At 34.0% G+C, this 12,467-nt stretch overlaps 4 protein-coding genes across 4 annotated transcripts; 2 read left to right on the forward strand and 2 right to left on the reverse strand.

Moving 5' to 3' along the window:
- Positions 1 to 248: 248 nt before the first annotated feature.
- TVAGG3_0034880 (chaperonin subunit alpha1 CCTalpha) lies at positions 249 to 1,949 on the forward strand (the record flags this gene model as incomplete). Its single annotated transcript, XM_001316564.2, has 1 exon — positions 278 to 1,909. One exon carries the CDS (start codon positions 278 to 280, stop codon positions 1,907 to 1,909), a length of 1,632 nt encoding a protein of 543 aa, XP_001316599.1.
- A 410-nt stretch (positions 1,950 to 2,359) lies between these two features.
- TVAGG3_0034890 (alix/aip1 like domains domain-containing protein) lies at positions 2,360 to 4,114 on the reverse strand (the record flags this gene model as incomplete). The annotated part of the gene is made up of 1 exon (XM_001316565.2): positions 2,420 to 4,114. The coding sequence occupies one exon, from the start codon at positions 4,112 to 4,114 to the stop codon at positions 2,420 to 2,422; it is 1,695 nt and encodes a 564-aa protein (XP_001316600.1).
- A 610-nt stretch (positions 4,115 to 4,724) lies between these two features.
- Positions 4,725 to 9,045, forward strand: TVAGG3_0034900 (histone methyltransferase activity (H3-K4 specific); the record flags this gene model as incomplete). Its single annotated transcript, XM_001316566.1, has 1 exon — positions 4,725 to 9,035. One exon carries the CDS (start codon positions 4,725 to 4,727, stop codon positions 9,033 to 9,035), a length of 4,311 nt encoding a protein of 1,436 aa, XP_001316601.1.
- Positions 9,046 to 9,273: 228 nt separating this feature from the next.
- TVAGG3_0034910 (thioredoxin peroxidase) lies at positions 9,274 to 10,117 on the reverse strand (the record flags this gene model as incomplete). The annotated part of the gene is made up of 1 exon (XM_001316567.2): positions 9,493 to 10,080. One exon carries the CDS (start codon positions 10,078 to 10,080, stop codon positions 9,493 to 9,495), a length of 588 nt encoding a protein of 195 aa, XP_001316602.1.
- Positions 10,118 to 12,467: the final 2,350 nt, after the last annotated feature.

Here is a 12,467-nt window from a genome sequence, read left to right on the forward strand (position 1 = left end):
TCAACTCAAAAAATGCAATCACTATCCTTCATTTTAAATGATTAGTTGATGAAAACCTCTCATTATTGATAACTTCAAGTGAATTCTGAATGGACAATTTATCAAATCAATCATTTGCCTGTATAAAATATTCATCAATCCTATGCCGGATCAATAATCACTGATAAATGTTCAAGTGAAATCATACGTTTGCTATAAATGTCCAGAATAAAATTGTAAACGGCAATGTCCATTGAAAATTGAGAAAGCGAAAAACGAACCGTTCCGACCACCTAAGATGCTCCCAGTAAATCCTCAATCCCTCAAGATCGATGGCCAGCGCCAACAAGGCGACAATGTCCGCACACAGAATGTTCGTGCAGCCATGGCCGTTGCTAATGTTGTTCGCTCATCATTAGGCCCAATTGGCCTTGACAAGATGCTCGTCGATGATATCGGCGAAGTCACAATCACAAACGATGGTGCAACAATTCTTAACCATCTTGATGTCCAGCATCCAGCCGGAAAAGTCCTTATCCAACTTTCCGAACTTCAAGATCGCGAAGTTGGTGATGGCACAACAACAGTTGTTCTCCTTGCCGCCGAACTCTTACGCCTTGGTCAAGATCTCATCGATAAGAAGGTCCACGCTAACACAATCATCACTGGTTACCGTGCTGCTGCCAAGAAGGCAATTGCTTTCCTCAAGAAGAGCTGTGCAGTCTCCAACGACAACCTTGATCGTGAAATTCTCTTAAAGGTCGCTAAAACATCCATGAACTCAAAGATTCTCAACGCTTACTCCGATTTCTTCGGCAACATGGTCGTTGATGCCTGCCTTGCTGTTAAGACACCAGCTGGCAAGTGCCCAACAAACCGTGTCAACATCGTCAAATCTCTCGGCAAATCCCTTCCAGAATCCACAATTGTTACAGCCGGCGTCGCTCTCAACGCAACACGCGCTACAGAAGCATTCCCACGCCGCCTCGAGAAGGTCAAAGTCGCCGTCTTAGATTTTGGTCTCCAGAGAACACGTCTTCCAATGGGCATCCAGTTCCGCCTCCACGACGCCTCCAAGCTCGAAGCCATCCAGCAGGAGGAAGTCAACGCCGCAGAACGTGCTGTTCAAGCAATTCTCAAGGCCGGAGCAAATGTCATTGTTACATCAAAGACAATCGATGAAGCATCACTCAAGCCACTCGTTAAGGCTGGTGCCATCGGTATTCGCCATGTTTCCGATGCAGAAATTGCTCATCTTGCCAGATCTACAGGTGCTACCGTTGTTTCACAGCTCATCAGCGAAGATGGCGGCGAAACATTCGACCCAGCATGGCTCGGTGAAGCAGAACTCATCGAACAAGTTCCAGTCGGCGACAACCAGATGACAATCTTCAGAGGATGCGCAAAGGAGAACTCCGCTTCTATTGTCCTCCGCGGTCCAAACACATTCACACTCGAAGAAGCCAACCGTTCTCTTCGCGATGCCTTATTCGCTGTCAAGAGAGTTATCGAGTCAAAGCACGTCGTTGCTGGCGGTGGTGCTGTCGAAGCTGCCCTTTCTGTCTACCTCTCACAGATTGCCAAGGACTACGATGGCAAGGAACAGGTCGCAATGCTCAAGTTTGGCGAAGCACTTCTTGTCATTCCAAAGATTCTCGCAAACAACGCTGCACTCGATTCAATCGATTTGGTCGCTAAACTTCGCGCCGCTCACTACGAAGCCCAGCAAAAGGGTGAAAAATGCTTCGCCGCACTCGACTTAGTCAACGGAAAGATCCGCGACGGAATGAAGGACGGCGTAATCGAACCAGGTATGTCTAAGGTAAAGTCAATACAATTCGCTACAGAAGCTGCTATCACAATTCTCAGAATTGATGACCTCATCAAGGTTACTCCTGAGAAGAAACCAGATAGAAACGAAGAAGAGTAAATAAATAATTCTTCATATAAACGAATTTTCTGTAATTTTCTTGAAATTTTTCAAAAAATCACATAATTTTAATTGATTTCATCGTAAAACTAAAGATAATGACTTATTATTATGTTTTGATAGTAGAAATTTTTCCAAAATTTTTTTGATTTTGGAAAAATAAAATCATTTTTCTAATAAATTATTATGATTTTTCAGATTTCAAAATATTTTTGGAAAAATCAAACACACACAATAAAAACTATTTTATATAGATATAAATTTTATGCATATAATTTTCATTAAACATTAAAATTAAATATTCATATAAAATATTAACCATTAAATCACCATTTTCCATTTTGAAATCAATTTATTAACCATAATTTTAAAATATTTTAATGTAATTTTAAAATTATTTATGAAATTTTGAAATTTTCAATCGTAAAAAAAGTCATTTTTATAATAATAATAAAAAAGAAAATAAAAAATAATTTTGGAAGTTAAAAAGAAATATCAAAAAGTTCATATTTAAAATTGGTTGACAGCGGTCAAAATGTTATTGAAGCTAACGCACAGCTTTGAATAGCAGTTGAGTCCTTGACCAAATCCGTTGATTGCGGATTGTACTTCTGGACCAGATTCCTGAGTAATTGAAGCAGCAGCAGCCTTTGCCTCTTTTACGATCTTGAAAGTATCTGCGAATATTGGGTTGAGCTGGTTTGCGAGTTCGTTGAGAGCAGCTTCGAAGGATTTCATTGCTTCGATTGTCTGTTCTGTAGATTTTCCATTTGATTCTCTAGCGAGCTTTGCAGCACCTTCTGCCTGGTCCAGGATTGCGTTTATTGAGCCCTGGAGGTCTGTAAGTCTTTGTGCGTAAGATCTGACTGTATCTGCTCTAGATTGTGCAGTAGCGAGCTGGCCCTCGAAGTAGCCATCGGTTTCGTAAGCTTTCTGAAGCATCTGAGAGAGTTGTCCGTACTGATTGAAGATATTTGGATTTCTTTGCGAAATTTGAGCAGCTTTGATACCGAGAAGCTGAGATAATCTTGCAGATAGATCTCCTGCTTCCTGGCGCTTGGCAATTAACTGGTTGTGGACGTTTGTTGCCTCGTCAAATTCAGCTGTAGGGAGATCGCGAAGAGTTTTAGAAATATCGTCTAGAGCATGTGATGACTCCTCTCTGAAGTTGCTTAATCTGTTGTCAACTTTCTGGATTAAGGAAGATGCGGCTGAATCATCGAATTTCTTTGTTTCGATGGTTGTCTTATTCCATTCAATGGATCCTGTGAGCTGTGTGGCCTTGCCAACAGGAATATCAGGTAAATTACGTGGAATTATTTCTCCGAAGAATTTATCGTTTTCTGTTTCCATTTTATCGAATTGTGGCTTGCAGGCATTGTAGAGTGTGATCCAGTGCTCCTTGAATGGGGACTTGGACTTCTTAAGAGTGGATGGTTCTGGAATAATCTTGTATGCCTGTCTAAATAGGCCAATTGCTACACCGTATTCACTGTTTTTGTACTTCTCATTGCCAAGATAGATACTGGCAATTGCTGTGTAGTACTTCTGGTAATCTTCGTTCGGTGGATTAATCATTTTGAGTTTTTGAGCTGTGAGATTTGCGTATTCGGCCAATTTAGTCTCCTTATTCATGCCAACGAATACAGAGTGCTGGGCCATGTTGTAATCGCCGTTGGCATAAGACTGTAAGTCATCAAGTGTTGCAGCGGTAATTACCTTGTTAAAGTCTTCGTTATGGTATTCAAGGGCTCTGTCTAATAATGACTTGAGGGTCTTGATCATTGGAACAGTCTGCTTGAAGTTCTTTCCGTCAGCATTCATGGAATTTAAATTATTAAAAAGAATAACGGCAAAATTGTAACACATGCAGACATTTTCGAATTGGATCGAATAGAATGTGACATTGTTGTATGTAAAACCGGCACCGGCACCTTTATCTGAGATATTTATTCCAGATGTAAGTTTTGAAAGCATATTGAAGTAAGTAGTAAGATTTTCAACGGTCTCTGATGTAACTGCTTGAGAGTTACGAAGCTGTTCTCTGAGGGCATCAAGAGCATCACAATTATCTTTGAAATCGGTAGGAACATCGGTTTTCATCTGTTTCTTGATATACTCACAGAGTTTGGCACCAACATGGATTTGTTTGGTGGCTAATGCTTTGACTGGGCATGGTAAGTATGGGGGTAATGGAACTTCCATGAAATTTTTAGAAAATGAACGGTTGTTATTCCGGTGTTTTGTAAAACAAAAAAAATTATATATTCTGTTGGAAATTTTTTTTAGCGATTTTTTTCACCGGAAGAAAGGATGCTATTTTGGTACGAATCGGTTTTATTTCTCTAAGAACTTTAAGATCAAATTCACAGGAATGTCGCATTCGACGAAAGTCGAAATTCTGCCATTGTCTAAGTATTAATTATCTCAAAATCAAGTCTTTGCGTTATATGATGCCACCATTTAACTCTCAAAAAATTACCGATTAATTTCAAAATATAGCTGATTTGACTTTTAACAAGGGACATAAGCATGACTTCACGAAGATATATTACTGTAAACGTGTTAGGCTTAGAATGGTGAATAAATTCTTTTGCAAGATATGAAAAGTTGTAACCAAACCAAATGAGCAAAACACAACGATTTTTTGCCTAAAACATATAAAAATGATATTGTAATCAAAATAGATTTGCTCAATTTCAAAATTTCAAATTTGATTTTTTTTGGTCAAATTAATCAATAAATAAAATAGTTCTATCTCTACCTTATTGCTTTCTAAAAAGAAACTTTATTTAGTTTAATTGTTTTTCCGCCGATGAGCGCTTCTGAGATTCGGACTCTCCGAAACAAACTCAAAGCATACGAGCGCGTCATCGGTGAGAAAATAGATGAAGAGGGGATACATCAATTTCTTGTTAAATTAAAGGAAAGACCATATAAAGACGCAATTTGGGTCAGTTCTGAGTTATTTTTCAAGATATTTAGCGACATTGATCCCAAAACAATAGACATACCTCCACAATTCGATGATGATCACTATTACAATCCAGGTTTTGATGATATCGAGATGATTTTAAACGAAAGCAAGAATTTATACTACGTCAAGTGGAAAGGATTACCATTAGATCAATGTACAATCCAAGCATTTGTTCCTCGCAGCATAATTTCTAATTTTTTCGAAAAAGAAAAAGAAAATTTTCCAAAACCAAAGACAAAAATAGTCAAACGAAGCAGATTACTACTATTTGACGACAATTATCCATCAGAAGATGAATGTCCTAATACAAAACAAGTAACTTTGAATTCATTGATGCAAATGTACAATTTAGGGGTATCTCCTGTTCTTTTAAAACACGCCAATGATGACATAGATGTTCCTTTTCGTGAGTTCTGTGTCAATTTATACAAATCTTACAATGTTTTAGGTCCATTTTTAATTATTACGACAAACAACGAAATTTCGCATTGGATAACGAGTTTACACGAGAATACACAACTTACAGTTTGTCCATTCTACGGTTCAGACTCTAGTTTGGACATTGCAATTAAATATTTTAATATAAAAAATACAAAACAGTTAAAATTCCATTTTCTCATTGCAACAGAAGAAGCATTGTCATCCCGACCAGAACTGTTCAAGAAAATAGAGTTTCCTGTTGCTTTTATGACATATAAAAGTAAAATACCAGATTTCATCGATTCTCCGTTCCAAATAAGTTGTGACAAAGTTCCTTTCAAAAATGTTGCAGCGTTTTACACAAAAATGTCAAAAATTTTACTAAAAACAAAAATTGATGAATATGATGCTGAAAAAATCGTTTCTATTCAAAATTCTTATGCTCCATTTGCTGCATTTGCTAAAGAACCAAAGCATAATGTCATAGAAATCGAATGCGACATTGCAGAAAAACAAAAATATTCAATTTTAAAATTTTACAAAGAAAACATAGAACTGATCAAACAGAACCAACTCAAAGTGTTTATGGAAAACATCCAGCCTATTCTAATCCATCCTTATTCAATTCCTGAAAATGAAAAATTATATCATACAGATTTACTTTCAGCATCGAACAAACTATCAAGATGCATCGAAGTCATCCATCAGAACATGGAATTTCATTGGAATACTTTGGTTGTGTTGCCAAATCAAGAATTAATTGAAATTTTCCAAGATTCGTTCTACGAAAACAACATTACATACTCTACACAACACACAAATGCAAACGCTACTTTGGTTCTGAGCTCCGATCCAAATTTACCAAAATTTGAGAACTTTACAAATTCTGTCATTTTTTTCGGAAAAAATTTTGAGTGTAAAGGAAAGAAAAACACCAAATATTATAAGATTATGTTCAAGCACATAGATGAAAGCGGAATCAAGTCCGAAATGAAGATAAAATTTTTGTATCTGATTTGTTCGACCAAAATGAATTTAAACTACGAATCTGATTTTGTCAAAGATCTACTGAAAGAAAAGAACTTTTTCGAAGATTTTACGATTGTTCCGAAATTTAATACGGCGATTTACACTGATAACTACAGAAACATGGCATTAGTCGTCAGGGAATTCATCAAATGGGGATTCGGAAGCTGGCAGAAGGTTCATGATTGTTTACCTTTCAGGATTTCATTGAAAAAACAAAAAACAATTATTTTTTCAATGGTTTACAAAGCTCTGAAAAACCGACCAACTAAAAACGACTTAGAATTTCTTGAGTACTATTCTCGAGCATATTTTTATTCCATACAACATTACGAAGAAAACTATCCCGTTGTCCAAGAAATGTCGAATTTTTTGTTCATTTTACAAAGCCAAATAATTCTTTACAAAAATTTTGATTTCGTTTCGAAATTAAAATCGGTTCCGACTCCACCGCCAGCAAAAAATTGGTCTATCAAAAACGATAAATTACTTTACGATGAGTTTACAAAAAACGGTTTTGACAATTTGACAAATTTACCAAAAGAACTTTCCGGCATCAAAAGGGAAGAATTACTTAGAAGATACGAAGACATTTTAGTGACAGCTTCTTTGAATTGTATGAATTCAAAAGAACCTTATTTTTCTTTTATTTCTCCTGTTCTAAAACTCCAACTTTTGCCAAGTGATGTGACCAAAATTGTTAAATACATGATAGATCAAGGTAAGAACATCGAGAACTACTTCGTGCCGAAGAAGAAATGCAATGTAAAAGAAGCTGTCAGACAAATGTCAAAAATTTCAAATTATTTCTCTACAAAACCGGATTTTTCCGAAATTTTCCAAAAATTGAATCACAGATTGGCACTTTTTAACCAAATTTATCTTTTGTTGAATGACGAAAACAACTACAAAGTCATACAGACTGTTGGAACATGGCTTCCGAATATAATGCCTGATGAAGAAATAATGATTTACGAGTATATAAATGAACATGGATTGAATTCAATTCCTGACTTGATAAAAGATCCAATTTTTAATACAATTTTCAAAGGAACAATTCCTGACAAATTGAAGAACAAGAAAAGTATAATGATGAGAGTTTCTTTTCTGAACAAACTGTTGAAGATTTCGTCAATTGTAAATGTTGCTGAAACTTATCACTCTGATTACGAAATTTCTTCTGCAGACAACATCACTGCTTTCATGACTACTGAAGACGACGAATCAAAGTCTCTCTCTTCGTCAAAAGAAAACTCTTCTGAAAATGAACAAAACAAAATATCTTCTGATGATGAAAAACAAAATAAATTTTCTTCTTCTGATGATGAAAAAGTTAAGAAACAAAGTAAATCAAGGGAAAAGAAGAAATCGAAATTTTCATCTAAAGATAATGAAGAAAAATCTTCATCTTCTCAAGAAGAAGAAAAAGATAAAAAACGAAAACCTGATGAAAAGAATAAGAAACGAAATATTTCTTCTTCTTCAGATAATGAAGAAAAATCATCATTTTCTTCTTCTTCTGAAGAAGAAGAATTTAAAGGAAAGAGAAAATCAAAAAGAAATAAATCTTCTTCTTCTGATAATGAAGAAAAAGTTAAATCTAAACAAAAATTAAATGAAAAGAAGAAGCCAAAAAGAAGTAAATTTTCTTCTTCTTCTGATGAAAATGAAGAAGAAAATTCGAAAGATAGTGATCCTTCGGATAAAGAAAGTTCAAGTAGTTCGTCATCTGAAGAAGAAAAAATTAATACATCTTCAAGTGATGAAAAACTTAGTTCAAAAGAAAGTTCAAGTTCTTCTTCTGATGAAAAATTATCATCTGAAGAAAACTCATCATCAAGTGAAGAAAAATCAAGTGATTCTTCAGAAAAATCATCATCAAATGAATCAGAAGCAGAAGAGGAAGAAGAGAAAAAAGAAATCCCAAAACCGAAACCAAAGAAAAAACTTAATTTGCCAAGAAAATTTTCTTTATTCCAACCTGAAGAAAAATCGAGTGATTCTGAGTTTTCTCTCATTGACGTTGCCGAAAAAAGTATCCCTGATTACGGAATGAGTTCCGACATGGATGCATCAGAGGAAGAAGAAATGAAAGAAGAAGAATCATTTGTAGATGACACAACAGAAGAAGATTCACCAGAATTTGTGGAAAAAAGACCTCCAATTATTATTGAACAACCGAAAAATAAATTTTTGACATTGTCAAAAGTCACTTTTCCTTTGAAACTTTCTCGACAAACGATGTTAGTCAGTTTGGGAGAAATCAATCCATTGTACCACACACAGAGATACATCTATCCAATTGGATTCAAATCGAAAAGAGTCTGGAAATCAGCTTCAAAACCTCGAACACAAGTTATTTGGACATCCGAAATTCTCGAAATAAATGGGAAGTTGACTTTCAGAGTTTCCGCTGATGATGAAAAGATATACATAGGAGAAACACCGACACATCCATGGATAAAGATCTGTAGAGATGCTTGCAAAGCAAACGGACTTAATGAACTAATGATGTCAGTCAGTGGAGTTGAAATGTTTTTACTTGGAAATACAACAGTTTTGAATCTGATTGAACAAATGGAAAACGTGGACAAATGCACAAATTATGTAAAGAAGTTCTCAAGAGAAATAAAGTCTACAATACTTGTGCCAAAGAAGTCTAGAAGAAGAAGAAAGCGAAAGAAAAATCATCCAAAACATTAATTATTTTTTTTACTTTTTTTATATTATAAAGTTTGTTATTTATATATTAGTTTGTTATATATCATAAATATATTTGATTTTTTTTTGTTTTTCTATTTTTGAATTTCATGAAATGGTCAGGAAATTGAAATTAATTGATATCCTTAGAAGATTTTATTAGAGAAGGTATTGCTAGATTTGTGGAGATGAACTCATTTGTAAGAACATTGAATTGAAATTAAAATCCAAATCAATAAGGCCCATTCGATATTCCAATAATAAAAGTATTTAGGTTCACTGAACATAATACGTAATTTTTAGAAATTTTTAGTAGATTTGATTAATTTGATGAAATTTAAATTCTATTTATTGAGCCAATTACTATCGATTATAACTTTTCAAGTCTTATAAAACTTGTCTACCATAAAATAATGAATTAATTAATACTAATAATTAATCATGGTTTATTAGATAGTATTTAGTTAGCCTTTCCGAAGTATTCCTTGGAAGCCTTTGGATTTGGCTTGATTGTAAGATCGCCTTCACCATGCCATTGGGCTGGGCAAACTTCGCCGTGCTTGGCAGCGAACTGGTAAGCCTTGACGAGGCGGATGATTTCATCAACATTGCGGCCAACATCTGGGTGGTTCATCTGGATGTGGCGGATGATGCCCTGTGGGTCAATGATGGCTGTTCCACGGAGTGTGTGTCCATCTTCTTCCATGTACCAGCCGTATTGCTTGGAGATCTTAGCACCAAGATCTGCAAGAAGTGGATACTTGATTTCGCCAAGGCCACCATCCTTACGTGGTGTGTTGATCCAAGCGAGATGTGTGAAGCATGAGTCAACGGAGAGTCCAAGGACTTCGCAGCCGAGCTTCTTGAATTCCTCAATCTTGTTAGAGAATTCGATGATTTCTGTTGGGCAGACAAATGTGAAATCGAGTGGATATGAGAAGAGGACAAGCCATTTGCCCTTGTACTGCTCAAGAGAAACTTGCTTGAAGTCTGTATCTGGGAAGACTGCCTCTGTCTGGAAAGCTGGAGCTGGTTTACCAACAAGCATTAGCTGAAAATGAACTGATGAATGAATTAAAATTCACTTCAACCAACCATTGTAAACTATTTAATTTTTTGAGTTATATTATTTTTTGTGATCCCCAAATTGAGTACATTTTATCTATTGAATGGCTATCTCACATCATAGATTATTTTAAATGCTTATACATTATAGGTCAACTTCATATTTTTTTTTGGGAAAATTTTATCCTAAATTAGCCGACCAAGTTTTCGGAATTGGAGAAAATTACCGATAATAATGATCCCTAGAGAGTTTTAAAAAGAAAACCTTATTTGATCTTGGTAAACACAGATAGTAATAAAGGAAATTAATAACGATTCAGAAAATCAAACAAAGTGATTTTGAATTTTGAGAAATATTTGAATATTTAGATGAAACCCACATCACAATAGAAAATTGTTGCATTATCTACTATTAAAAAGAAAATCCAACCCCTAAGAATTGGACATCTGAGACAAGAAATTTAATTTCAATCAATATCTATAATCTGTAAATCAAATAATTAAAATAAATTAGAGACTTTAACTACAAAAATCAAATATATTGAATAAATATTTTTAAATTTAAATGACTGGATTGCCAGAATGACCTCAGAAATGCCACATCTACATCCTTAAAATAGTAAATTATCATAACAAATTTTATTAAATAAATTAGAAATAAATATGAGAGACTTTAGAATCCTTCCATTTAAACTACTAAATTATAAAAATGGAATCGAATACTCGTAAGGACCCCGAAATTTTGGTGTTCCAGATTTGTTATATCACAATAAAGAGTTTATTGCAATCAGGTTAGTAATGAACAAATTTCAAATCCCAAAAAATTCTATTTGATCTAATCTAAATTCTATTATGTCTGCAATGTGCATCAACTAGAGCTGCGTTGTGGTTAATGGAAATTTTTGACACCAAAATTCAAAAATAAAATTCAGACCTGACTTTGTCAATTTTTAATCTGGATGAAGGATAAATTTTGGGAAAAAATTGAATAGATTCTCAAATATAAATACATTTAAAAGAAAAGAAAATATATTTCTAAGTGTTATCATCAATTTGTTTCTAAATTTGAATGTTTCAATAGTATTCAATTTTCATTATTGTTCATGACTTCAACAGATTACCGACAGCAATTGCAGCGGCTTTCACAGGAATTGCAACAGGCATTCATAAAAGACATTGAAAAAGGTCGTTCCATCTTTGCAGAATTATTAAATATTCACACCGTCATTACAGGTAAAAAATTAGATTCAGATAGGGAGAAACTTGTTAATAAGTATGTTAATAAAAAGAATGTCGATCTCGAATTACTTGAAAAGCAGGTTGGTGTTTTCGATTGGAAAAAATCAAATTCTTATAAGAAATTCTGTGAAAGATTTCCGAATCAAAAAGTACACCAGGATGTAATGATATCTATAGTCAACTTAATGGAAAAATTTTACATAAACAATCCGAATGACCCTGAATTTCATCCAAATTATTCAGTTAGTCCCAGGCAAGCAGAGAAATTCAAAAATGCTAGATATAAATTCTTTGATAATAATATTGAATTATTCTCACATCTCATGGAAGACAAAAATTTCAAATTTGAATACATTAAAAATAAATAACGACTCATGTTTTTTAATCAAAATGTTGATCTGATTTTGTATTAAAAACTTTGCTTTTAACGTTTCTTTTTTTTTTTGAATAACTTATGTCAGATTAAAAATATATAAGTTTTATATATATTAGCTTTAAGGAATTATATTTTGATTGATTGAAATGTCCCAGGACAATTTCTCAGATCGTCAATTTTAATTGGAACAAGAAGAGAGAGAAGAAGACAGAGACATAAAGAAATCAAATGGAAAACTCGATGCTGTTCAAGGGAAAACTTAGATTCGAAAGCAAAAATTTAAATTTGTCAAACTCATTACTGAAGACTATCATTTAACAGCGGCCAATGTAGTGATGCCGATTTGGAAGATAATCCAAGATTTTCCAAAATCTAAAAAATGATATTTTCCTTGGCAATTATTTTCTTGATTTTTTCATTTTCAAATTTTTTTTGGAATTTTTTATCTATCAAAACATCAGATCTTAATCGACGAAAACCTTTGTTTTTAGCTATTTAATCTATAGGCACCAAACACAGGTATTCCGGGAAAATGCAACTTGTAACTTTCACAAATCTCCGGAAGTAATTTTGAATGAATTCGGAAGAAATTGAGAGATGAGGAAGGAAAAAAGGAAGGAAATAAAAAATTAAAATCTTATAATTTAGTTCCTTACATGATTATATGCAAACTTCCTTCAACGAAAAAAATTTGTAAAAGGTTTTTTCTCAAATAAAAAATACGTTTGGATTACTTTTATATATAAATTTGAATA

Source organism: Trichomonas vaginalis, chromosome IV, assembly GCF_026262505.1.
Source record: "Trichomonas vaginalis G3 chromosome IV, whole genome shotgun sequence".
In the NCBI taxonomy this organism is placed as follows: Eukaryota; Parabasalia; order Trichomonadida; family Trichomonadidae; genus Trichomonas; species Trichomonas vaginalis.